The sequence below is a fragment of the Rhineura floridana genome, chromosome 8 (genome assembly GCF_030035675.1).
Source record: "Rhineura floridana isolate rRhiFlo1 chromosome 8, rRhiFlo1.hap2, whole genome shotgun sequence".
NCBI lineage: Eukaryota > Metazoa > Chordata > Lepidosauria > Squamata > Rhineuridae > Rhineura > Rhineura floridana.
In genome coordinates this window covers 93771153-93798781 of record NC_084487.1, presented here as the reverse complement: position 1 = coordinate 93798781, position 27629 = coordinate 93771153, and the positions used below count along the sequence as shown (strand labels likewise).

At 40.0% G+C, this 27629-nt stretch overlaps 1 protein-coding gene across 10 annotated transcripts in view; it reads left to right on the top strand.

Moving 5' to 3' along the window:
• The window catches only part of CADPS2 (calcium dependent secretion activator 2), a 528181-nt gene that overhangs the window by 320296 nt on the left and 180256 nt on the right, over window positions 1–27629 (top strand). For all 10 annotated transcript variants that reach the window (XM_061640133.1, XM_061640131.1, XM_061640132.1 and 7 more), the window contains 4 exons: window positions 5485–5551; window positions 10837–10945; window positions 11239–11439; window positions 16864–16994. In XM_061640133.1, coding sequence (XP_061496117.1) covers window positions 5485–5551; window positions 10837–10945; window positions 11239–11439; window positions 16864–16994 — 508 coding nt within the window. The remainder of the gene's footprint in view (window positions 1–5484; window positions 5552–10836; window positions 10946–11238; window positions 11440–16863; window positions 16995–27629) is intronic.

Genomic DNA, 27629 nt, shown 5'->3' with positions numbered 1-27629 from the left:
TTTTTTAAAAATCAAAAAAAGATTTTTTCAATTTAAATTGGATATTTTTTATTTTAATCAGATTTCAAAGTTTTCTTAAAACAATTAGTAAAAAAGGTGCCTAGGTCAAAGATATCATGAATACTAATTATACAGCTTCTAATTATATTCTATGAATATGTTAATAGCAGTTTATAGAGATGGGAGATAACCTGATCAGTCCTATTCTGCAGGTGGTGTACGTGAAGTGCACTCTCTCTCAGACAGAGGTCAATGAATAGAGAATTTGGGGAGATGGAGTAGATCTGAACAAGGAGGAGACCACTGAAGTGGTGATCTAGCTCCCAACAGCAGTAGCCTCTTTTACAGGTGTAAAAGAAGGTCCCAGGGTCAGTCCCTGGCATCTCCAGGTAGGCTGGGAATGTCCCGATCTGAAACCCTGGAGAGCTGTGCTAGGTCTTGCTTTTTATTAATATTTCTTTCTTTGGACTAGTTCATTCTAAATTGAGAAATAAGTTAGGAACGGAAAAAGCAGGAAAGCTTGTATTTCTTTTCCAGACAAGGAAGACAAAGGTGAAGAAGAATACTGAGTTAACTGTACTACCCAATATTTTAAGTTTCTCATGTTGGCTTGGTTGAAATTGCCTAAATTTTATGTTTTAAAGAACTTTACATTTATCTAAAAACTGAAATAGTGGACCATTTAAAAATCCATGTGCATGCTTTGCTAATGTTGTTTGTTGAAGAAGAAAACTAACCAGAAGAACAAACAATCTTCTTAGTACAATTTAACAGTCTGTTTGGTGGTGGTTATTCTGGCACATCATGCCAAAAATATCATGATTAGAATAACAGAATCATAGAATAGTAGAGCTGGCAGGGGCCTATAAGGCAGTTGAGTCCAACTCCCTGCTCAGTGCAGGAATCCAACTGAAAGCATACAAACAGGGCTGTCCAGCTGCCTTATGCCTCCAGTATTGGAGAGTCCATCACCTTCCTAGGCAGTAGGTTTCATTGTCATACTGCTCTAACAGTTAGAAAGTTTTTCCTGATGTTCACCTGAAATCTGGCTTCCTATAACTTGAGCCCATTATTCTGTGTCCTGCACTCTGGGATGACTGAGAAGAGATCCTGGCCCTTCTCTGCGTGACAACCTTTCAAGTATTTGAAGAGTGGTACCGTATCTTTCCTCACTCTTCTCTTCACATGGTTAAACATGCTCAGTTCTTTCAATCTCTCCTCATAGGGCTTTGTTTCCAGGATCGCTGATGATGCTTGCTGTCCTCCTCTGAACCTTTTCCAGTTTGTCTGCATCCTTCTTAAAGGGCGGTGTCCAGAACTGGACACAGTACTCAAGATAAGGCCTAACCAGTGCCAAATAGAGGGAAACTAGTACTTCATGCTGTTTGGAAACTACATTTCTGTTAATGCAGCCTAAAATAGCATTTGCCTTTTTTGCAGCCACATCACACTGTTGGCTCATATTCAGTTTGTGATCAACAACAATTTCAAGATCGTTCTCGCATGTAGTAATGCAGAGCCAAGTATCCCCCATCTTATAACTGTGCACTTGGTTTCTTTTTCCTGATTTAAATCAATTTGATTTAAATCAAATCAACCATGCCCACAAGTGAATGTGGGCTGAAAAAGAGTCTTTGACCCTGTTCTAAACCAGTGCCACAGACTCATCCTGCACAAACTTGAAACTGAATCAGTTGTGGAGAACACAATATCCTTCTCTTGTTGAGCAGCCATTTTGTATTGTTTGCTTGAAAACACTAGACAGCAAGTGTGGTGTTGTTGTATGTTCCTCTGTATATCTATTCATGCCTCCCCTTGGGGGTGTAGTCATCTGGGCTCTTGGGGGGTCTTAGACCCCTTACATTTTGGGGAGCAGGGTCCCTATATCTCAGAATCCTATGAGCCAATCATCATGAAAGGGAAGTGTGTTAGCCACTGAGAAGAGTCTCCTAACATGCTTCCTTGTCCTCTCCTGCTGATTGGAGCCAATCAGAGTGAAAGGTGGCCAGTCAGCCACTGAGAAGACTCTTCAGCAGCTCTCACTTTGTTTATTGGCTCCTGGGAATGTCTGTTGTTGTGGAAGAAGACATGAACAAGGATTTCATTCTCAACCCCGCAGCAAAAAAGTGGGAGGCATGGCTATGACTATCATGAAGGGACCCTGCACTTCTGAATTTGCCACTACACTACTGCCTCCCCTATAGGAAAAGGTTACAACATAAAAACATATAATTCACATTAAAACCTTAAAATTCCAAGCTCATCATGGAGGAGGCATGGCGGATGTCATTTGGGAGGGAATTCCACAGAGCGGGTGCCACGATTGAAAAAGCCCTCTCCCTAGTTCTCACCAGTCTAGCTGTTTTAACTGGTGGGACGGAGAGAAGGTCTTTTGAGGCTGATCTTGTTGGGCGGCAACGTTGATGATGCTGGAGGCGCTCTTCCAGATAGACTGGGCCGAAACCGTGCAGGATTTTAAAGGTCAAAACCAACACCTTGAATTGGGCCCGGAAAGCAACTGGTTAACCCCTTGAGGGTTCCTCCTTCTAGTCTTATTCCTGACCTTCAGCTTTTCCTTCCTGTTGGACAATCAAAGGAAAACTTTTTAGCTGGTTGCTATATAAAGACCTAACTAACTGTGGAAAGCAACTGGATTTTTTTTACTGGTTGCTGCGTTGATTTTTTTTTTCTGTCAAACCCTGAGAAGGCCTCATGGTGAACTGCACACATTGGGAAAATCAGAAATTAGGCCTGAATTATAGCCTAGGTGGCCAGCCAGCAGCTAACAGCAGCTATGTTTTTTTTAATAATGTTTTTAACCCTTTTTTAAAAGATGTTTTTAAAGCTTTTTTTTTTTTAAATGTTTTTAACATTTTGTTTTAATGTATTTTAAGGTCTGTTTTTATGACATTTTAAAGTGTTTTTAGCACTTCTGTTTGCCGCCCTGGGCTCCTGCTGTGAAGAAAGGCAGGATATAAATCAAATAATAAATAAATAAAACTGTAGTGTGGACAGCAGTGTTTCTGTTCATCTAGAGCTGTTTCATCCTTTGCCATCAAGTACTCAAGAAAAAGAAGAACAATTAGCCACTATGATTATAAGTATAGTGAGTGCTTTAAAGGAGTAAAGTGTAACTTAGGGTAGATATATTTTCAGCTCACTTTCAGGTATCTCTTTATTTCATCCTTTAGCAATCAGCACCGAATTCTCTATTTATCATAATTACTGCCAAGTAAACAAACTCTTATTTCTTACAAACATGCTTCTTTATTGCTGGCTGGGAGAACAAAACTGAACTGAAAAGCAGAGCAAAGGAAAGTCCAGAGGGTGGAGTCTAGCTCCAGCCCATAATACAAAGTTGTAATATTTAATTATTTAATGATCATTTTACTATACAAGCTGGGGGGTTTTCAGGATCCCTTAAGTAATTATAGGGTGATCATGATCATGAAAAATCCACCTTCAGTCAGGGAAAGTCTTGAATGAGCAGACTTTTGGAGGCTCTTCTAGACAACGCTTTTGTTATTCATTGAATCTTTCAGAGGTCCTAATCTTAAATTGCTCCTGTTCTTAAAACAAGCTATTATTCAGTGGAGGATGCTGTTGTCTGCCATGTCACAAATTAAAAAGACAATTTCCTCCAAAACAATTGTTGGGGGGGGCTCAAAGCACAGCTCGGGGGGGGGGGTAATGCACCTGGCTACAGGATGACTGGTGTAGAGAAAGTGGCTAGAGGGAAGTTTTTCTTCCTCTCTCATTTCTTCCATGCTAGAGCCTGAGGTCACCCAATGGCAGAAGTTACAAGGCATGCAACAGGAGGAACATATTCATGCAATGCATATTTGCTACCAAGTAGCAAATTCCAAAATAATATATTTGCTCTGTGGAATTTGCTACTACAAGATGTGGTGATACTCACTAGCTTAGACAGCTTTAAAATTGGATTAGGCAAATTCATGGAGGATAAGGCTAACAATGGCTACTTATTATAATGACAGTGTACTGCATCCTATCACATGCTGTATATCTGTGAATATCAGTTGTTGGGTGTCACAAGTGGGAGAGGGCTATTGCTCTCATGTGCCGCTTGTGGGCTTTCCAACGGCGTCGTGTTGGCTACTGTGGGAAACAGGATAGTAGACTAGATAAGTTTTTGGTCTCATCCGGCAGGCCTCCTCTTATGTCTTCCCTTACTGAAGGACTAACAATGCAAAGTAATGCTGATATAAAGAATTAATAGCAGTTGCCAGAGCAGATAGTATCCCAGGCAAGCTATAGTTCCATCACCTCTTTTTTGAAAGTAAACAATCTTGCCTTTCATCTTGAGTAACAAGTGTAAGACTCAGCTCTAACTCAGCTGAGACAGTAAAGTAGTTTAATAACAATCCTATTTACATCCCGTCTGCTTTGAGTAAGCAGAGGGGTCATAGCATTATACTCTTGTAAGCACTGCCGTCTAATCATGTGTCTGCTCTATTGGCATGCATACAGACAAACTTTCCTATGTGCAAGAGTGAAACGTGGTTTCTTTATCCATAAGTAACTTATGCTTTGCAGGGTCAGAGTACAAAGAGGTTAAAGCCTTTTAGGGATGTAAGAAAATAGAGATCCCCTTGGACCATATTCTTATATCTCGTCTTTTTAGATAGAAAATCATAGAGTACATGTTGAGTCAACCTTAGCACAACATGAGCTTTTCTGTGAGCATTGCTATAGGACCTATTTCAAAAACAAGCCGTATTGTATTTCGTTTAATATTTACAGCAAAGTTCTCAAGTCGGGGTGGCAAACCTGTGGTCCTCCAGGGATTGTTGGACTTCCCAGCTCCCATTAGCTCAAGCCGGTACAGCCAATGGTCAGGAATGATGGGAGCAACATCTGTAGGGACACAGGTTAGCCACCCCTACTCTAAGTAAACTGAATGTGTCTGCATCAGGAAAACAAGCATTCAGATTTTGTGTTAGATTTAGCATGTTTAGTTTAACTTGGTACCCCCAAGCACACTTTTGGGAAATCTGTCCATATATTTATGACGTAAGCTGCAAAGCCTTAATAAAATGTCTTTAGTTAAGGGCACTGCTCGACATGCTGAATGCCAACTACATTAAGGTTACAGTGGTTTCCACCCAGTTCAAGTCCCCAGTTCAAATTTTGCCTCAGCCATAAACTAACAAGGTGGCATTTGGTAAATATTTAAGAGTTAACCCCCATCAAAAGCATGGAAGAAAATACTGACTTACCTTACAAGGTTGTTGTAAAGATGAGTAAGATAATATATGTAACATACTTGTGTTCAGAATAAAATTATAAGCATTAAAATACCACACCAAAAATATACATGAATTTTAAGGACAGGTATATAGGTGGTAAAACAAATCAAATGCTTAATTCAAAAGGAGCTCAGATATTTTTATTAACATTCTGTTTGGGGTCGTTTTAGTATAACATTTTTAACAGAAAATTGTGTTTCTTCATGCTTGGCAGGTATTTGTATGCACTTGGTCAGAAGGTTTGGAAAAGGTGGAAAAAGCGCTACTTCGTTCTTGTACAGGTTAGTTATGTTTCTTACCTGTTTAATCTGGATAGTAGCATTTCCAAGAGCATTGTTAGAGCAATATTCCTCCATGTATATAACAGCTGCAGTGTTGAGGTGGCATATTTTAGCTTTGCAACTGAGAAATGTACAATTTAGTTTCTAGAACTGTTTCAGATTTCTGAATATCTGATTGCAACAAAACATTTGACATTCACATTACTGTTTGAAATGATCCCATTATCATATATGTCAGCGATAGCCCTCCAAATGTTTGGAGCTACAGATCCCATCTTCCCTGATCATTGACCCTGCTGATTGGGGCCAATAGAATCTGCCCTCCAAAACATCTGAAGGACACCATGTTGGTAACCCCTGATGTACGTGTTTGTCCTTTGGATCCTGGATTCTCACTAGAGCCTGCTTACCACATGGGTGGTTGCATACTCTGGGGAGACTAGAGCCACATAGCCAATGTTACTAGGCCTCCTCCAGAATGTGTTTGCCCAACAGGTGAATTGACATGGGCAGATTGTCCTCATAACCTGGATCTCTCAGGACATCTGTGGGGCTCCCTGGGTCCCCTTACCCTTTGAGGTTATGGAACCTGTCCAGGACACACTAGGGCAGGTGTAGGGAACCTGTGACTCTCCAGGTGTGGTTGGACTTCAATTTCCATCTGTCCCAGGCAGTACAGTCCAATGATCGGGATGATGAAAGTTGTGGTCTAGCCACATCTGGAGGACCACGGTTTCTCTTTCCCTACGGAATCCTACAGGCATCCCGAGAGCTCACAGGACATGGTGCAGGGCTTTTTCTGATTCCCTTTGTCCAAAGTCTATAATACCTTCAAGGCTGAATGGTGGGTTAGGAGTTAGTTTTTTCCCCCTCCCTTTTGGCCTGAGGTAAAACTTTCTGTCTGCTTGTTCACAGGCTCAGATCTGTGTGGGGAAGGATAAAAAAGAACTATGCATGTGGCAAACCTTCAGAGTCATAAATCTCTATATTTTGCCATTAATGTGTATGGCCTGAGATTATTTTCAATACATGAGAAAAATGTTGTTATACGGAATGTTATATGATTCCAAAACTTGGCACAAAGATGCAATACTTGGCTATATAAAAAGACTGCTGCTCAATTACTGCAGCATATTGTAAGTCTCTGTCCACTGATACAAGCTACATACGCTACTTGCAGCACTATTGACAGTATAGGTGAGGAATTTCAAACAAGCATGCAGTGGTGGGGATAAGCATTTTGATATTATTGATCCTTTATTGATACACTTAGTGATTTTTTTCACAACTTCTTCTGTTAGGGCTAGTGTATTTCAATATTATGTGGAAGGTTTCACTTTATACCCATTCAGATTTACCTCGACAGTGTGCAAGAAAGCTGTTGACAAATTGTTTGTTTCATCTGTTGCAATTCTGGCCATGGAATGCTTGAAGTTTCCCTTGTCCATGAATATTCACTTGGTTTTCTCTGTTATTTCTGTGAACTGTCCTCCAGCTTCTGGCAGACACTGATCAGTAGAATTGTGCCTAAGGACTATAGCATTTATGCATGCTTAGTTTAGCTATCACAGTGTAAGTGATTCATCAGTGGGCTTTCTAAACCAGTTTTATCTCATACTGGTATTTGTCTCAGACAAGATGTGGCTATGAGTCTCTCTCTGTTTACTAGTTACTAAAATCAATACTTTATTCTGTAACATCCCCCCGTGGACTGTGTGTGTTGGTTTTGATATTTCTTTTGAACGTTCTGAGAACAAAGTGTGTTCCCAAATACCTAACATGACTGACTAAATAATTTGCAAGGGTTTTTTTTACATTCTTCCCCCTCCCCAAACCCTCGGATGTTACAAGTGGGATCTAAACTAAAATGAACTAATGTTTCCCCAGACCCCAAACAGGTATGACCCTGTTTAGGGTTCTAGCCAGCCAGCATACACTTTCTTCCAAAATACTTTAAGCTGTCTGAGGCCGAAGCAGATGAATTCCACCTCCTCCCATGATCCAGGTTTCTCTTTTTGTTTTAAATTGCTTTTATTTTGCTTTCTGATTCTGGGGTTGTCCCAGGGAAAGGGCAGTCTTGTTCATTTCTGTCCCCACAAACACCCATGCACATGTGCACACCACTATTCATGCTGGCTTCCCCAGACCTAGAGTCAATAGTGTACAGTCTGTTCTACCTTCTCATTCTGCTGAATGAATAGACTAGGTGTCAAAGGACTCTAGAAAACAATACAGACCAATGGGCATTTTGCTTTTGGTTTCATATCTCTTGCACTGTTGACGCTGCAGGTGTGGTACAAAATCAGAACTTTTTAAAATTTTACTTTCGTGCAGCAGTATTTATCAAGAGATTGATGAACTGTGGGCTGCATAGTGAATAATGACATCAAGGAAACTTAAGAAACACAGCTTGCCTCAGGTAGCACCAAAGTGTTGAATTAGCCCAGCTAACCTCTTGTCTGATGGTGACAATCACTTCCTGCTTTGCATCCTATACCTGTCAAATGATGCAACTGCTGCTTTTCTCAGCAAATACATACCCTGCATCAGGATCACTGAGACTTGAGACTTAGTAAAATAAGAAAAGCTACTTTATTTATAGAAATACATAGTTTGATTGATTGATTATGTTTATTACGGTAATACACCAGCATAAAAAATACAGCATAAAAAAATACAGGAAAAGAAAAATACAGAAGTTCAACTAGACATTTTTCCATTAAAAACCAGGATAAAGTACTTAAAACAAATTCATTTTAAAACCAGTATTAGCTCTAGGATTAGTTACTCTTTTATCAGATTCCTTCTACAGTGTATGGCAGCAGCACAAAAGCTGGCTACCTTAGCTGATGTTTGTGGAGTGTGGTCAGATAGGAGAAATTCCACATAAAACGCCTCATCCCTACCAGGTATATTTTGTAAGATAGGGATGATTAAAACAGAACGAAGATCACGATAAAATGTACAGTACAATAGAACGTGACCCACAGACTCAACTACCCCTTCATCACAGGGACACATAGTAGATAGAAAAGCATACCTAGTTCTAACTAACTAACTAAGTTGGAGGCGTAACACCCAGGTGCAGGAGTTAGCCCCATGCTAGGAGAGAGCAGAGACAAAGGATGTCTCCTCTCTCCCGGACAGTTGGAGAAGGAAGGAGTGGAAAGGGCAGAAGGAGGAGGGGCAGGTAAGCTTCCCTAAAGACATAACAGTCTAGTGACAGAAGGAAGTCAGTCAGAGCATCACAAGTAAAGGTAAACAAGCCCATTCATCTGGAGGACCCTAGCTCTATCTCCCTTCTGGAGCACAAACAAAAGAACAAAACAAGAGTTGCTCTTGCCCCACTTCCAACAGCAACTACTGAAAGAAGCCTGTGTCTGATATCCTTGAGGATGCCAGAGCTGAGTAAAGGAGGTCAAGTGGGCAAAATCCCTGAGACCTGGACTGTGGAAAAAAAGTACATTACAAAATACATTTTTGTATCTCAGCAGATGAGACAGTGGCTATAATGTCTATTGCTGAATCTCAGCATATCCAAGTCTTCTTGGATAACTGTTATAGAAAATGAGACGGGGGAGTGTGATCTCAGTTCCTTGGTGGCTTTTGATATAATTGACCATGATATCCTTCTGGACTGGCTCCATGGAGCACCATGTTATGGTGATTCCAGTCCTACCTACAAGACTGAATCCAGAGAGTAGTGTTGGGTGAGTGTCTTTCAGCCCCCTGGCAGTTGTGCTGAGAGTGCTGCAGGATACCGTCTTATCCCTAATGCTATTTAATATTTATATGAAGCTGCTGGGAGCAGGAGTTTGGGGACAAGGTGTCATCAGTATGCTGATGACACTCAGCTTTTTTTCTCCATAACATCTGAATCAGGAGAGGCTGTGCAGGCCCTGGACCAGTGCCTGGATACAGCGGTAGGATGGATGAAGGAAAATAAACTGATTGGAATCATGGCAATTGCCTGCCCTGGATAGGTTTGCACTCCCTCTGAAGGAGCAGGTACGCAGTCTGGGGATGCGTCTGGATCCAGCTGTCACTGGAGGCCCAGGTAGTCTCAGTGGCTAGAAGTGCCTTGCATTAGCTGTGCCTGATAAGACAACTACAGCCATTCCTGGACTAGGAGAGGCTGACCACAGCAGTTGACGCTACTGATTAAGTAGTTTAGTAATACAGTAGTACTACAAATGTTAAGTTTACTTCTTTTCACTTGGGTTTGTGAACAGTGTTATTTCTAATAAACATATTAATCATCCCATTCTGATAAATTTATTTTATTTATTTTTAATCTTTCTCACCCTAAATTAAACCCAAGTCACTTGAAAACTTGTTTAAAGAAAGTAGTAACATTTGGTTTGTAGGATGATTTAGGGAGGGGGGCCCAATTGTGCATCTTGCCCCAGGCCCAGTGCCAGCTGTCAGTGGCTCTGGAGGCAGCTGCCTGTCAGGATGGAGAATTCAGGGCTAAGTGAACAATTCAGGGGTAGATGTCTTATACATACTTGTCAGCTGCACATGCAGCAGGACTGGGTTTGGATTGCAGCTCTATTTAGAATACATAGATTCATACATAGATTCGTACATGGTGGTTACGGTTGCAGTTCGACATTATTTTCCAAAGTTGTTCTATTTATTATTATAGGAGTAATACTAGTAGCATCATCTTTCATCACCTGCTTTTATTTTTAGTGAGGGACACCCCTTTCTCTCTACTTGCCTGCCATAGCTGGCAAATAAAAATCTTCTCTCAGTCAGTTCACCCATACCCAGCCAGACAAAGGGAAATTCCACCTCTCCAAAAACTGGAAACAGCTCCCAGTTACATGGTGCATGTTAGCAGTAACAGTAAGAGGAGAACAACAAAGGTGAGCATCTCGCAGATCAGGATAGTCTATTGGTATCTATTTGAATATTACTTTGAGTCTTTGAAAATTATTTTTATTTACAAATTAAATTAAATCATTTATTAAAGTCTTTACAGTATAAGCAGATCAATGGCATCATCAATTATCCGGTGCCCAAATACCTTTGCTTTCGAAAGACAAATTAAACATAGCTGTGCTCTGTGGTGCTGAGTGCATTTCTGGTTTTTAGTACACATCTTGATAGGGCTTCTTCCTTCTCAGCTGCATGAAATGTGATTTGTAACTAGATATGTAGTGGGTATGCTATTGGCAAGAACCCAAGGAACTCTGTGCTGTATATTACCAATCTTCTGATGGTTAAAGTATACTATGATGTAATGAAATGTATCCAATCCAACTTCTTTTTTAACTCAGGTTAGCCAGTACACATTTGCTATGTGCAGCTATAGAGAGAAAAAATCTGAGCCTCAGGAGTTAATGCAGCTTGAAGGATACACTGTGGACTATACAGCACCTCATGCAGGTATTTTGCTGTGTAATGCTTATTCATTAGTTATGTAATTATTCTTGCAAATGATTTCATGTAGCTATGCTAAAGAGAGGGGGGATATATCTTCATCAGTTGTAAAGTAAAACTAGCCAAAGTTGTAAGCATCACAGAAGGGGAGAGGTGGAGAAGTCTTTTTTGCAAAGAAGCAATTATTTTTGGCAGTCTGTGGCCGGAAGAACCACAAATTCTTCTGTGCTCTGTCCTGTCCTGTTCTTGATCCTATTGGAATCAGACCCAGTCCTGACTTTGACTGCCTAATTTTGCAGGCCTCCAGGGTGGTCAAATGTTCTTCAATGCTGTAAAAGAAGGTGATACAGTAATATTTGCCAGTGACGATGAGCAAGATAGAATCCTCTGGGTTCAAGCAATGTACAGAGCAACAGGTCAATCCTATAAGCCCATTCCTGCAAGTCAAGCACAGAAGATGAATTCAAAAGGAAGCAATGTGCACACAGATACATTGCAGAGTAAGTTAATTTTGTTCTTAACTGATGGGACTTCATTAACGTAATTAATCAGTATTGAATTTGATATTCCCTGACAGTTTGTGTCATGCAACACCTGATTGCAGCGCATTACCATTGTTGTGTTACCTTTAAAACTGTGAAGCTATTTTAAAGGTTCAAAATGCAGATTTCCATGGAAACAGTATTTTCCTTTTTTTAAGGGTGGGGAGATTGTTTTTCTTTCAACAGTTCTATATTGTGATGCATATTTGTTTGGTTTAAAAAATGAAATAGGAACTGTATGTAGCCCTATTTCTTAGCAGAAGTATTTAACAACAGCAGATTTTGAGAATCAACCAGCCCACCTTTCCCTCAGACACAAATAACAACAGAAATAGTCTTCTTAGGTAAAAAAAAGAGATAAAAAATTTACTCACGACCTTTCATTTGTTCAGGAAACATAGGCTCTAGCTTAGATGAACCGGTAAGAGTCTTAGTCCATTTAGTCTTTGGTGATGATGCTCTCAGGAAGAGCACCTGCCATGCTGTCTCTGCTAGAGGTTAAGCTCAATAATGGTAGATATGCAGGAATCTACTAATCCCTTTTACAAAGGAAAGAGGAAGAGAAGCCAGGTAACTCCACCCTTTAGGAAGTTACATCATGGTAAACAGATACATAGAGATATTCCCCAAATTTTAGTTAGAGGGAACATCTATCAAAGGGGCAGCATGCAAGCTTGCTTAAAGCCAACATACTTTGGATCTGGGACTCTGCATCACTCAACAGCTGTGCAACGTCCACACAAAGGCAGGGGGGACTGGTTGGGCAGTCACAACAAAGCCCTAGCCAGAACTGAGCCCAGTTGAAGAGAGAGCAAGAAGCTATGCTTTTAAGGTTCCTGACTGAGTCGAGTTTTGCCTGTGAACTGTTTAAACCAGACCAATGGATGGGAAGATAGTCACTGAAGCCCACAGCTGCAAGTTTTCCAGGTCTCTGCTTAGACACAGATTTGGGTGGGCAAAAGATAAATCTGGGCCTACTGGTGTACAAAAATACATATACTGGAGTAAAGTGTGCAAAAGAAAATGCATAAATGGAAATGGACTGCCTTCAAGTTGATCCCGACTTATGGCTACCCTATGCATATATTAGTGAAAATTACAAAAAATCATTCTCCTCAGGAAAACTGCTTTGCAAAAATGTGCATGTTAGGGAAAATTGCATATAAAATGTGTATAAGGGGAAGTTTTCACCAAATTGCTGATGAGCTTTCATGAGGACTTTTGTTTTTTTAAAAAAACAAATCACAAACTGATGTGGAAATGTGGAGAACTGAAGTTAAGTTTGGGGAAAATGAGAAACTGAGAGAAGCTGAAATTGGCAAGATTTGCCCATCCAGATTTCCAACTCCCTGTTATTTAACAGCAATAACAAAAAGGCCTCTTTCTCCCACTGGCTTCCCTTTTTAGGCTGCTGAAAAAAGAAAGTGTTGGGGGGGGTGTTAAGCATGACATCCTAAATTGTGTGTGTGTCCACCACCACCATGACTGAGTCACTCTTTTGCACTTGGCTCCTGTTGGTGGATCTCAGGATTCTGTCAAAAAGACAAAGTAGATCTCGCACTCCTGAAGTCTGCCCATCCCTGCTCTAGCGGCCTAAACACGGATAGCAGCAAGAAAAGAGGAAAGGACAGCACCAGCCTACAGACAACCCTTTTGCCAGGGAGAGAACTAGAACCAGAGAGGTTAGCAGGAACTGCCATTCCAGCTACAAACTCTTCTCTTTTTGGAATTCTAATGGCAACAATAATTTTTAAATGGAGAAAGGGATGTGCAGTGGAACTAGAAGCTGCTCCTGCTCCTAACAACACAAACTCATGGTGTGTTGAGCCCCCGCTATCCCAACTGCATCAGGGAGAGTGGGCAGAGGAGGATGAGACTTTTGAGAGAGGGGGGAGTGTTGGCAGCCCTCCGGTCTCCCTGGACAATCCCCTGGGTGACCTAGACCCCGCTCCACCTGAAGGCACCTTGCCACCTGCAAACGCTCCACCAGAGCCATTGGGGAGCAATCTCACGTTTCCTCACTTATTTGCTCCCCACCTCCTGAAGTCGACCCGGCACCTAGCGAGCCTTTACTGTCCGATGAGCAGTCGAAGGCTCGCCCCCCCCTCGCCCCACGTGAGACAACGCAAGAAGTGGGACAGTCAGAGGGTGGAACCACACAGGAGTCAGACATTACGGGCAAAAACCTTCCCTACTTAAGGCAGCTCCCCCTGGTTGAGGTGCTGAGTCAACTTACTCCACACGCCACAGAGAATGCTTAGTTAGCATAGTTAGCATCAGTAATGACCCAGCCTAGTTAGGTCTATGAAACGCACTGCTTTTGATGTAACCGTAACTCTAATAAAGCAAGAATTATTGCCAGTCTCGCCTCCGTCTCCTGTGTCGGGCTCTGGGCAGGACATGGCGGTACCCTTGTAGGTCTCCCAGGGGTCTGAACCATAACTAGGGATGAGCAAGAAATCCGATTCAGTTTTCATTTCAAGCCAAATCAATATGCATTTTCTGAAGCAAATATGAGAACCTCAACAGAGGCATCCTTTGAAATTTACACTTAATAGAAATTTTGCAATGCAGTTTGCCAAACCAACAATGTTTACAAAAATGCATAAGTTAGGGGGAAGTGAGCATAAAAATGAATATATGAGTGAAAATAACATTTAAAAATGCTTTACATGACAAGAAAATGATTGCAGAAATTAGTCAAAACTGCCTACAAGCTGTGTTTATTAGGAGAAATCCACACAAAAATGCTGGAGAATGTTCATACAATTTTTTTAAGCAAATTGCTGCAGAAAAGTGAGAAATGAATTTAAGATTGGAAAAAGGAGAATCTGAGAAAACTGAAATTGACATATCTTTCCATCCCTAGCCATGACACATCCCCTTCTCTTTCCATTCGGCTACACAGACCATGACCAAAGGGGGGCTCTATATAGAGCCATTGTTTAAATTCTACAGGTTTAGCATAAAATGGTTTTGATCCTGGCCTTTGTTGAACAGCACCCATTGCAAACCCTGACTCTGAATGGGGTGGCTTAATTTCTCTTTAGGAACTATTTCAAATTATAAATAAAATTGTATTTATTTTTGTTGTGTTTATCCAACTGAACCTCTGTTCTTTCTTTTTTCTTTTTTAGTCATAGGCCACTACACCACTATGGAATCAATTTATGTTGATGTAACTCCACTACAAGTACAGGGATGCATTTTAACAAGCAGTCAAGGCCTTAATTGTGTTGCATAAATACATTTCCAAAAACATTAATAAACCTATATAAACTAATTTTCATTTTTCTATTTTTTGAAGTAAGAATATTATATAATGAAACAATATAATGAAAGATCAACGTTACAAATACTTTCAAATGTCTGTCTTGAATTTATATGGATGTAAGAAAGAGACAGAAGACAAAGCAGCATTCTTTTTCTTTTTCTTTTCCTTTTTTTAAACTATCAGATAATAGCAGATATTTAATTTTATATAGCAAACAATATCTGAACAATTGTAAAAATCCTTAGTATTGTTTGAAAATGGGAAGGGTTTTAGAAACATGAAATAAAGAATGAACTGTTCAAAACGTTTCACCAGAGCCATGTCATTCCTGGAAATAAAATGTCATTCAATTTAAGGCTAATTCCCTTTTTAAAAAAAATCTAGAGTTGGTTGGGCCATATAAATCTTATATAAAATGAACTCTGTTTACCATTGTACAGTGGTGATCCTTTTAGGGTGTATTCCAGCTATTGCTTATCTGTACATTCCTGTTATAACTTCAGTGGGATTTAACTGTGCACAGGATTGCTGCTTAAAAGGTGTTTAAGGAGCAACACCATGAATGATTAAACTCTAGAAAAATATACTGCTGTTTGTGTAGATGATCATCTCATACCTTTAATCATCAATGCACTGTCACACTGTTTACTTGCTATATCCACCTTGGTGAAATCTGTCACATAGATGTGACTCTTGCTTTGACAATGGAGAGCCAAATGATATGAATTAGTTTGTGCATCTTTTCAAGATGTGATGCTGCAGATCTTTCAGCTTGAATTAAATAATTCTTCCATCTGCAAATACAGCTGAAAGTTGGACTTGACATGGATCAATATGATCTGGGGCTAAATTTCTAAATGTGACTGATTACTTTAGCATCATGCCCACAGATCAATACGGAGTTTTATTATGAACCTAACTCTATAATTGGGTTTAATCAATAAACTTTTGTTACTTTTCTGTAGAAATTTTAGGTTTGTACTATGTAGGTTTTTTTAAAGTACATCTAGGTTGCATCTTTTCGAGTAACAACTATAAAAAACCTATATTTGAAATTAAAGGAACAAAGAGAAGCAACAACATTATTGTAAGGGTTAAGTCAATTTGTGAGTAGATAGCAAACTATTCACCCCCAATGTTGCGTATGGAATCCAAGTGAGCTAATGTGCCAATATATAACTAGTCCTTTTGGCTACTGCAAGGCTTTTTCTGTCCATACTTGGTAGACAACTCACATTGAGGATTTTAACAAAACATGCCATTAACAAACGCAATCATTAGAGCTTGTCTTTTGATAAACCCACGGGGTTCAACGGCATTGAAAGATGCAATCTGTGAACAATAAATTCAGATCTCTGATTGAAGCACCATTTAAGATGGTATGTTATATATAATTTACAAAAAAAAAATGCTCCTGGTTTCACTACTCAGTATTGGTAGGTTTAAGGGACTCTTTCCCATTACTGCATTATATTTGTTTCATTAAAAACTGGATGTAAAAAGAAAAAGACTGGAAATGACCCCGTTCAAGCTTGTGTGTTCATTTCTGCTCTAGTTTGCCATTTGAGAAATGGCCTTCAAGCCATGTTTGCTTCCTACTTTGGTCTGTGATGAACATCTTTGTTATGCCCATAAGCAAACACTTGCTCAAATTTTTATTTGAGTGTATTGTAAATAGATAATGTCTATGTCCAACAGTTCTGCACTTAATATCTTGTGAAAACAGGCACCCCAGAAACAAAGCCTCTGTTATGCCACTATTTTGCAAGCTTTCTAGAAACACAGTAGAAGATCCACATTGGTCTTTGAAAAATATCAGAATGCATTGTTCAGGCTGTTTCAATCTGATATGTAGGGGTAACATTTGTGGTTAATTTGACTAGTACATAGAAAGGGTTTTTTTCCCCATCTCCTGACTTTATCCATAGTTATATTTAAATCACTGTTATTTGCCTAGATTTAATTATAATAGGTTGTTTACCGGGAGGGGTTGGATGAGGAATGAAAGGGCAGGGAAAATCTTAATGAGGCATTCTTGAATTAAACTTTAAGCCTGTCTTAAAGTGGGATAATCTACATCCATACATTTTTTCTACGCTCATATGCAGATCGTACTCAGAAGCATGGCATGGATGAGTTTATTTCTGCTAATCCTTGCAAGTTTGACCATGCTGCACTCTTTAGAGTACTTCAGAGGCAGACCTTGGATCACCGATTGAATGATTCCTATTCTTGTTTGGTGAGTAAAAAGGCTGGAATAAAAGAAGTGGGGGACACAAAAAGTGAGAAATAGTTGTTGCAAAGTGGTCTTTTCTTCCAGACTCATTTAATAACTGTGCGTGAGGTTGGGATAAAGGATTTCAATCGATTGGCTTCAAATTTGAAAATTATGCACTTGAAGACTACTGCTGTGCCACTCAATAGAGAAGAGAATAGACTCAAACTGACTCTGAACTGTGGTTTATCAGCTCCTCTAGGGAGGGCTGAATAAAAACAGAAGGCTTTAATAAATATAGAACCCTCTGTGGTAGGATTTGCTAACACCTGTACAGGCATTTTAAGGTACAAATCTAGCTTGCCAGATGTCAGGCATTATGTCATCTATCTTGTAATTCTCTACTCTTTTATGGACTGGGGAGGAAAAAGAAATCCAAAGAATAGAGTCAAAACCACAGGGGGAGAAAAGCAAATAGATTTATTGCGCTTGTATTCAGCTGAGTCAAGGTTAGCTTTGTAGGCTTAAATCCTGGATAAATTACTTACCACCCTAGGGGTAGTCTGCTATTTTATTTTTTTCACTTTCAAAAGAAACCATAGAACATTTGAGGAGTGGGGGCTGCAATCATGAGGATACATAATCAAAAAAATTAAACCACATTCATGTTCCATGCTCATCTTTGCCTTGCCATCCTAGCTTGCTTTGCCTGCATGGGAAAAGTGGAGGCTAGGAGTAACTTGAAAGATATCTGCTTGGTTACACTAGTCTAATGCGCTAGGAGATCTAGTCCATAAACTGAAGTGTAAAGTCTGCTGTGGGCTTCTTTTATTCTCTTGTTAGTTCTTGAATGTGTTTATTAGGAGAAATTCACACTAAAATGCTGGATAATTATCCTGAGGATTTTTTTTTTCAATCACAAATTGCTGCACAAATGTAGAGAACTGAATTTAAGCTGGAAAAATGAGAAACTGAGACAACTAAAATTGACAGAAATTTCCATCCCCAGACGTGATACTCAAGGGTAATGATCAGTGTGAAAAAGAAAATAGACCCTATTGCTGCATAATGTAATCTTCTAGTCACAAGTTTTGCAGAGTAATTTTTTAGAATAGGGATGGGGAAACTCCAGCCCATGGGCCAAATTAGCCCCTAATTTGATGTCAAGGGGTAGGGCAGGTAAAGCCACAGTTGAAGAGGAACAATCAGGAGCTTTAGAAAGTTGTTGTGATGGTTCCTTCAAGTTGGGCTTGCAAATTGACAGGAATCTTTGCAGCCCTAACTTGAATTCAAGCCACTGCTACAAAGAAAGAACCGGGAACACACAATGAAGTTGAATCACTTGGTGCCATGTGGTATCAGTTGATTGGCAGGTGGGTGGTACTGCCCACATTTAATTTAAAAGTGATCCAGTGGGGTGGGTCACTTCTGGATCCAGTCCACTGGCCAGACCCTGTTCCCTGTCTTTGGTTTAGAATATATGGTATCCTGGCACTACTGCAAAATACATTTTTTGCTTAAAAGGACAATTATTACTGGAAAGGGTGAAAATGTAGGGTTTTCAAATTGGAGCCTGCAAGCAGTTGTGGGGGAAAAGAAAGGGGAAAAGAAAGGGGAAAAGAATATCCTTTTATCCCTTTGCTCCTCTCCTCACCCACCACAATAAAATAATTGTTTAGGGGTCAACCTCTAACCCACCCCAGACCATGATCACTTCTGTGGCAAAATGGAAAGTTCAGTCTCCCCAGAGCAAAATTGGGGAGAAGGACTTGGGTCAGAGACAAGGCCTTAAAATTCTCACTATTTCTTAGGACAGTTTCTCCCTCACATCTGCGAACATTTAGGCAGAGAATGGAGAGCTCAACTTCCCTTTGTCTCCTGTGGTTTCTTCTCTGTCTCAGCAGCCAAGGGCTAGTACCTGCACACTACCTTTTGCTAGGTGGCTTGACGGAAAACCCATGTGTTATTGGAACATAGGAAGCTGCTTTATACCGAGTCAGACCGTTGGTCCATCTAGCTCAGTATTGTCTACATGGACTGATGGCAGCTCTCCACAGTTTCAAAAAGAAGTCATGTCAGGGATTGAATTTGGGACCTTCTGCATGCAGTGCATGTGCTCTACCACTGACCTACAGCCCTTCCCCTTATTGAAGGCATTTGGAGGGAAGTGAGGGTAATCATTTTGACCCCTGCAAATGAAAATCTTAATTTGTCCTAATGGGTGAGAGGGTGGGGACCAAACAGGACCCGAGGGTCTCAACACTGTTTGGAATGGTTTGTTTTAACTATATCAGGAGAAGGCCAATGGATGTATTTGGGCTTATGAAAGATATGAGTCTAGCAGTATCAAAGAGAATTCAAAAATGCATTATTGTTGCGCCCCAGGCGCAAGAGGAGTTAGCTCAGGGAGAGGAGTCGTATGAGGACAAGGTCCCTGAGAGCATTGAAGGAAGGGGGAGCGGAGTTAGCCTGCAGACTCTATCGGCTAGCCCCTCCATCGAGGCAGCTCCTGCTGTGCCTGCGAGCCCCCTGACTGAGCCATTGGGAAGTGACCCCTCGCACACGCCAACCACACCCCCTCTGGAATCCCTGCCTGGCACTTCAAATGCTTCCCCGCCAACCAGCTTCCCGCTCCCTGAAGTCGAGTCATCGCCTAGCGAAGCCCCGCTGTCAGATCGGCTGTTGGAGGCTTGCCCCCCTCACCCCACACGAGATGGCGTGAGAAAAGGGACCTTGAGAGGGCAGAACTTCGGAGGAGCTATCGTTTACAGGCGAAGACCTTCCCTACTTAAGCAGGTGCCCGCCCAGGCTTCAGTGCTGATTCAACTCTCCTCACCTGCCGCAGAGACTGTTTAGGTAGCTTAGCTAGGGAAAGTAGTGAGCCAGAGTAGACAGGTTTATGAAGCGCACTGCTTTGGATGTAACCATCACACTAATAAAAAGAGAATGAAATCAAGCCTCGCCTCCATCTCGTGCCTCGGACTCTGGGCAGGACAGCTATACATAAATGAATCTTGGGGGGTGAAAAATCTAACAAACAACAAATTGGCTATTATATGCAAGGATTACAGTATGCAAGATAAAAATTAATTCCAACTGAACTATTGCTGAATCTACATTGGCCCACCTAAATGCCACCAGCTCTCAAATATACGTTTTACTACATAATCCCAGCTGCCCTAACTTTATGGCCTTTTAGTTTAAGAGAAGAACATAGCTATCAATCCAGAGTGAAATTCTAGGGAGCAGGTTCCTGTGGTCTTATATGCATGCTAAGAAATTAAGGTTGATATAGTTATGAGAATACTCAGTGTAAATTTAATAAAACATATAAAAATACAATAAAAAGGAATATAAAAGGTATAACATACAAAAGTCAAACAATGACAAACATGATACTATGATTTTCAAAAGTATGTAGCTAAAACAGTATACATCATGAAGAATGTATCTGACGTGTACAAATTTTGTTCAAATGGTCCGTTTCTTTTATAGAGAAAAGAGAAATATATTTTTTGTTAAAAAAGTCCAGCCAGACGCGTTTTGACAGTTGTCTTTTTCAATGGCTACTGATATGACTTTGAACAGAAATTGAATATAATGCGATAACCAAAGGAATTGCTAATATGACTTCAACAAAAATTGAATATAACGATATCCAAAGAAATATGACATTCACTTCTTTAAACACTGTAGCTTGATACTAGTCTTTATCAAACGCGTCTGGCTGGACTTTTTAAACAAAAAATATATTTCTCTTTTCTCTATAAAAGAAACGGACCATTTGAACAAAATTTGTACACGTCAGATACATTCTTCATGATGTATACTGTTTTAGTTACATACTTTTGAAAATCATAGTATCATGTTTGTCATTGTTTGACTTTTGTATGTTATACCTTTTATATTCCTTTTTATTGTATTTTTTATATGTTTTATTAAATTTACACTGAGTATTCACATAACTATATCAACCTTAATTTCTTAGTCCTACCTCCAGTATCTGTTAAGGTTCCATTAGACTTGTCTTGATCCCTTATATGCATGCTACTTGAGATTGATCTGGTGTCCACGATATAGGATCCAGGAAAATCCAAACATATGTGAAAGAATAATAGAGCTTGTCCTTTCTGATAAGGAGGATTCTATCATCAATATGCTTATATTTGCTTATAAGACCTGGAAAAATTCACAGCTGCCACCCAACCTTTAAAATGTATGAGAAGTATGGAATGGCAGCTGTGAATATTTTTCCACTCTGGCATGCCCATACCAGTGGACACCAGCGGAAGCAACAGTTTCCTCTGGAGGGTTTGTTTGATCCGGAGCACCTAGAGCACCTCTGAAGGAGTCAAAATTGATGTATGGCCAGTCAACACAGGAAAGTACAGTTTCCTTGCGTTGGAAAAAGAGTTATGGGGAAACAAAATTATAATACTGTAGAAACATCAAAAGGAGGTACCCCAGTGTTTTGTATGTACAGAAAATATGTAACAGCAGCTGTTAAGTCTTTACCAATGTGGTTTGCCTATATAAATAGCCAAGTGCTTTATCCCCAGAGTGGGTCAGTATCTCTGGACGATTTGCATAAACCACCACTGCTGGTGAGCACAGTGGGACATTAGGCTTACCTACAAAGACCATGGGTGATTCAACCCCTGGGCACAACATGAAATGGGGGGAAGACCACAAATATCATCTACTTATTTTCTACTGCTGCTTTCGGCAGAGTGTTATGTATAAATATCTAAGAAGAGCCTTAAGAAAGGGCTCCCCTGCATCTTCTCTGTGTATATAATATGGTGAAGGAACCATTAAAGTTCTTGGCCCCATGGCATGAATACATGGCTGGCCAACAAGATGACTCATCGGGTCATCTTGGGGTTCATGGTTATTTTCCCCAAATGAAGAATGATGGCATTTTCTGACCATCTTATCTGTATCTGGCTCTATACAGACAGATTTACTATCAACTCGTGATAGCTCTACACAAACTGATGCTATACCAGATAAAAGAAACCAAGTTCTAACATCTACTTCATCCCCTTTATAATTGTCACCACCATGCTTGACCCTGCCCTCCCCCTTGGAGTTGTATAGCAGACTTCAGGAGTTGGGAAGGCGACAGGAAGCAATTGGGAGGCTATTTCTGGCTGTAGGATGGAGTACTGTGTCTGGTCACGAGTTCTGTGGGAGAATAATTGAAGACGTGAGAAAACTGCACTAAAGGTGCAGTGGTCATGGTTAAGCTACAAAGTCTGCCTGGCAGGGGTACAGGTCCAAAGGGGGGAGGTCACCATTGTGGTCAGTTACATCAAATGAAAGGGAGCAATTTGGGGAGAAATTTTACTTAGGGTTTATGTCTTGTCTGGTAGTCATGGTAGGTGGCCAACTGCCATGGCTATTAAAATAAGACAATATTAAAGTTTTAATATAATGATAATAATATAATATTTAATAAGATTCAGTGATGCACTGATGTGAAACTGGGTTCAAGTTCTGGATTTGGGTGATTACTGGAATCTATAAGAATAATTGGAATATAGGGCTGGATTTTGTAATTCATGAGCTCAGATGGTCTTGTCAACATGGCCATTTGGCCTTGTGAATTAGAATCAGAATCGAACTGCTCAAAATTGTCATAGAAATGGAGTTATGAGACCAATTGGAGCTATTAGATCAAAGCAAGGGGGTGGAGGTCTTGTTGTAGCCGACTCCCCTTCAGCATGGCAAAATTTGCTGAAGGTGGTTGGTGGCATCCTGAGGTCCACTCAGAACATGAATTAAGGGGAAATAATAAGAAAATTTAGGAAGTAATACTCTCATAGAAATCCTCTCATAAAAATTACATAAGGATAACTGAATATCATAGGATGGCTGTCTGGGGGTCCAGCAGTTCACTCATTCCCCCAACAAAAGCAGCTAGACTGGAGAGGACTAGGTCAAGAGCCTTCTCTGTAGTGGCTCCTTTGCTATGGAATGCCTTGCCAACTGACCTCTGCCAGGCTCCCTCCTTGCTGTGCTTTCGACGGGCCTTGAAGACTTGGCTCTTCAACCAGGCTGGGGAGGGGGTTTAGGCTGTTAGATTGCAGTTCTAGGGGTGGTTTTAATTTTTCTGCTTATGTTTTTTATGGAATGTATTTGTATTTTATTGTACGTCGCCCAGAGTGGCAGGATAACCCCTGCCAGATGGGCGTCTAACAAATTTAATAAATAAATATCTTGCATAGAAACAATATTAGAATCCCCATATCAAAAGGTGGTGTTGGGCTGATGCATGCAGGAAATCATAGTGGATTCTTCCAGGGTCCTTCTGGTTTCTTTCATGTATTAGGAGAGCACCTGTGTTCCTATATTCCTCAATCATGGTTGCATCATGAATTCATTCAAAACTGCTTTTCATGGTCGACATTGGGGCTTATAAATCAGTCCCCCATTTTCCTTCTATGTCCTTTCTTAGAGGAAAGTCCTTCCTCATTGGTGATTTTGCTAGGATGTGATTTACTATGTTTCTGCCTGGGTCTGCACTATCTATTGCACACCATTGGGAATTTTTCTGGATGTTCCACAAGCTGCCCACAATGAAACTGTGTTAGCACAGACAGACTCTTAAACAGGCACAGCGTTGCATATTTATGGCTTTGTCTGCAGATCAAGAGGAAGTTCTTTCTCAAGTGCCTGTTTCCTTGTGGGCAACACATTCCAATAAGGCGGGGGACAATTCAACCGCAAAACCAGTGAAGGTTGGAATAAATCTACACATAGGCTGCGCAATAAGAATATGCATAAATAATATCTACGTATTGGAGAAAACGATGATAAAACAAAGCTCTTATAGTTAAAGGGTATTGAACGATGACATCAGAATTAACTATTATGTTAAAGACACCTGTTATATGAAGCTATTAGTATGATTCTTTTCATACATTGATTTATAAGGAATATTCATTTATAAGAAGGGCGTACCTGTGTTTCCACATTAGTTAAGAGCAGCGCATGTTCATCACTTCAACATGTGGATGTAAACAACAGGTGCTTGGCAAGAGAAACATTTCTGAGGTGCTTTGTCTTAGAAAGGCATGCTTCTTTTTAGAAGTCTTTTTCATAATGTGGTTTTGCCATGAAAAAAGTGTGTGTGTGCACATTTCATTGGCCCAGTGTTTCATGGCTCAGAACAGCATGCTCTCCTTCTATAGCATAGTATGGGATCAGCTTGACCCTCTTTTTGGTGTTTGTTCACACTTTATAACTGTTAAATAAAAGTGGCAGTTGTGGGCTGTGAGTACACAAGGGGTTAAGATAGGGCTGATGCAGCTGCAGAGATAGCAGCGACTGTTCAGACCATTTTTCTTTATCATCCTGGTTTTAATGGTTGTTTTTGCACGGTGGCCAGTGGTTGCCAAAGAGAATTTGGCTAAAATTATACCAAAAAGAAAGGGGATAATGAACAGTCATGGTCTGCCTTGTGTAAAAGAAAGATGGTATGGCAAAACAAACAGCTAGATATTGGTTTGTTTACAAATTCGCCTTTGTGATTATACAATATTTAAGGGCTTGTGGAATTTGTCAAGCTTATAGGGAAGGAAAGCCACTAAAAATTGAGTATTTATTACACCTCATGTGAACTAGCCTTGTGTGACAAAAGTTTAACATCTGTGTCATATCTTTTATGTCCCTGGTTGAGTTGCATTATTGCCAAACACTTCTTCAGGGGTGCTATTGCTTTGAGCTTTTGGAGATGCTTAAGTAGATGAGCTGGAGGATGTTGAAAGGCGAATTTTGTTAGACTGCCCATTCATAGGTTTGAAAATTCCTGCAAATAAGATGAGGGTTTGAACTTCTATTTGGACTGTGCTCATATGAAAAAATATTAACCAATGTTGCTTCCCTTCTCCTATGAAGTTATCAAAGTGGGGAGGGAGATTGTTTCATCAAAGATATTCAACCTGTTTCATCAGACCAGCAAATTGTAGTATCTGGCAAGCTGCATGCTGCAATTTCTCCTGTAAAATGCCAAGGTTCTTCTTCTTTTGCATCACACTTTGTCAAGACACAAGCCATCTATGCCTTGGAAAAGAAATGGGGGCCGTCAATCGTGTGTTCCAGCCTACGGCTGAAAGGCCTCCACCTGTTCTTCATCCAAGGGGGATGGACTGCAGAAACGTGTCTGCAGAGCGGCTTGAGCTCTTCTTTGTTTGCGACTTGGAGAAACTTTTGGCTGCTTGACAACAAAGCCAATCCCTGAGGCCAAGGACAATGACCCTCGGGACCTGCGCCTAAGAACGGGGTCCCAGAAGCTCTACATTCAGACAAACCATTCTGAACAGCACCATTACAACTTGAGACCATGGGGGGGGGGAAGCAGTGAAAAAGACATTTCCAGTGAGCCTACCAAGAAGGCAAGGAAAGAGACCTGAATCTGCTGAAAGATTGTATTTATCCTCGCCAACAAAGAAATAAGGGCCAGAATAAAGCCCTAAAAAGCAAATCTGGTTGTATGCCGAATGCTGACCGGTCCCTGAGGGTAAGGAAGCCCCTTAGGGTCTCAAATTTGTGTCACAATTTGTTGCTCTTTGAATCACCAGGAAAATTCAGAAGCAGTAAATGGACTTTTCCTCAAGGGCCTAACAATCCTGGTTTCCAATTTGTGTGGAGCAGATGGTAGCCTGGGAGAGGGAAAGTTTCAAGACTGTGAAGATTTGGGCTTTGAAAATATTGTAATCCTTTGAACTTTTAAGAGTAAGGCCTATATTGTTTGGTCTGGGTAAGGGTTAATGATCTGATGATCTGAGTGGGCAAAGGTATATAACCTGAAGCACACACTAAGAATCTGGGTTTTGCTCTGAAGTTACAGGTATGCCCTATGTTAACTAATTTGGCCTTAATCTAATAAAAACTACTTTCATGGGGGATGTGTAAGTATCAATACCAATTTAAAGGTCAACAATTTCGCCAATGCTTATGAGGTGCTTTGCTTTTTGGTTTCTTCTCTACTGTATCTAAATATACAGTAGAGGGAATATGAGTAAGTTGCATGATAAGCAGGAAGAAGATGGTAACATTAGAAATAGTAAGATCTGATACAAGTGAAATAAATAAAGATAGGTTACAACTTTATGTGGGAAAGGTTTGGCCTAGTGAGACTGTCCACCTCGTTGAGACGGAAGTCTCAAAGGGGGGGATTGTGAAAGAATAATAGAGCTTGTCCTTTCTGATAAGGAGGATTCTATAATCAATATGCTTATATTTGCTTATAAGACCTGGGAGGCTTTCTATCACATCTTAATGTACATCTTCACAAAGGGAAATGAGGAATTTCTGTGTGATGCCAGCTAACAGGGGGGAAGGGGAAGTTGTGGGCAACAGAGATATGTGAAATCTTTCTGTTAAAGGTTTGTGTCAGTGGTTAGCAGTATGGAACACATGACACGTGTACATGCACTTGACACATGCTCTGCAAACCTCTCCTCACTACTCTAAGGAAGAGATATACGACGTGTATAAGTAACCACTCCTCGTGAAATGACCATCTTACCATGGATGGGGTAAATCTAGTAGGTTTTATGTGACATATGTAAAACAATATAAGCCTGTGGGTTCATGGTTCGGGAGGGAGACTCTTTGACTCTCTCTCCTGATGTACAACAGTGTATTTTTCTTGCTTAATAAAACTCTGTCCTTCTAGCAGTTTGATTTTAAAACAAATTGAGTTTTAGAGTTTTTCCTTTCTTTAATTCAGGTAAAAAAGAAAGTTTTTTAAAAAAAATAAAGTTAAAGTAGTGAAGTCTGAACCTCACCCAACATCAATTCCCCATGGGCCAAAACTCACTAAAAAACATAGTTCTGTGTAGTAATCACATACATGGAACTAGGGATGTGCTCAAATTTCACAAAATTTGAATTTAACACCAGATTTCCTATTTATTTGCACTTTCCCCCCCTCATGGATCGGGGGTTTTTTAGTGGTTTTCTGGGGCTGAAGCAGATTTTTTAAAAAATAAATGTTTGATATTAATATCAACATTTTCCTCAAAATATCAGTATTAATATTGATATTTTATATTTTTAAATTATGAAAAATCAATATTTTAAAAAATCTGTTAATATTGATATTTTTGCGAGGAAAAAAGAATAATATTTATAGCAAATAGTGAACATTGGTCCCTGACAAAGCAATACCGGAAGTTCAACTGAGCAAAAATTGAACTGGCACCGAAATACGGATTTCATCCTTACATGGAACAGTTCTGATAAGGATGAAGTAAAATTTCCCCAACTCAAATAACAATAGTTAATAGTTAACATTTATGTATAATGTACAAAAACTGTGTGGAAAACGTAGCACAGAAAAAGCCAACCTAGTATAAAATTATTATGAGCAGTAAGAGTGGAATCTAAAAAGTTTTCTTCTCTGTGTGTATTCCAGAGAAAAGGTAAGTTACAACAAAAAAAGACATTAAAAAAACCTGCCTGTGTGAAATAGGGATGAATAGGGTTGCCATATTCCAGTTCCACAAATCTGGGCAGGTTAATTTGCATATTATGCAAATTATTTGCATATTATTTGCATATTATGCAAATATTTGCATATTAATATTTGGATTGTCCAGTTGTTTTGTTTTTGTGCCTAGGAATTACCACCAAAAACTGATATAATAA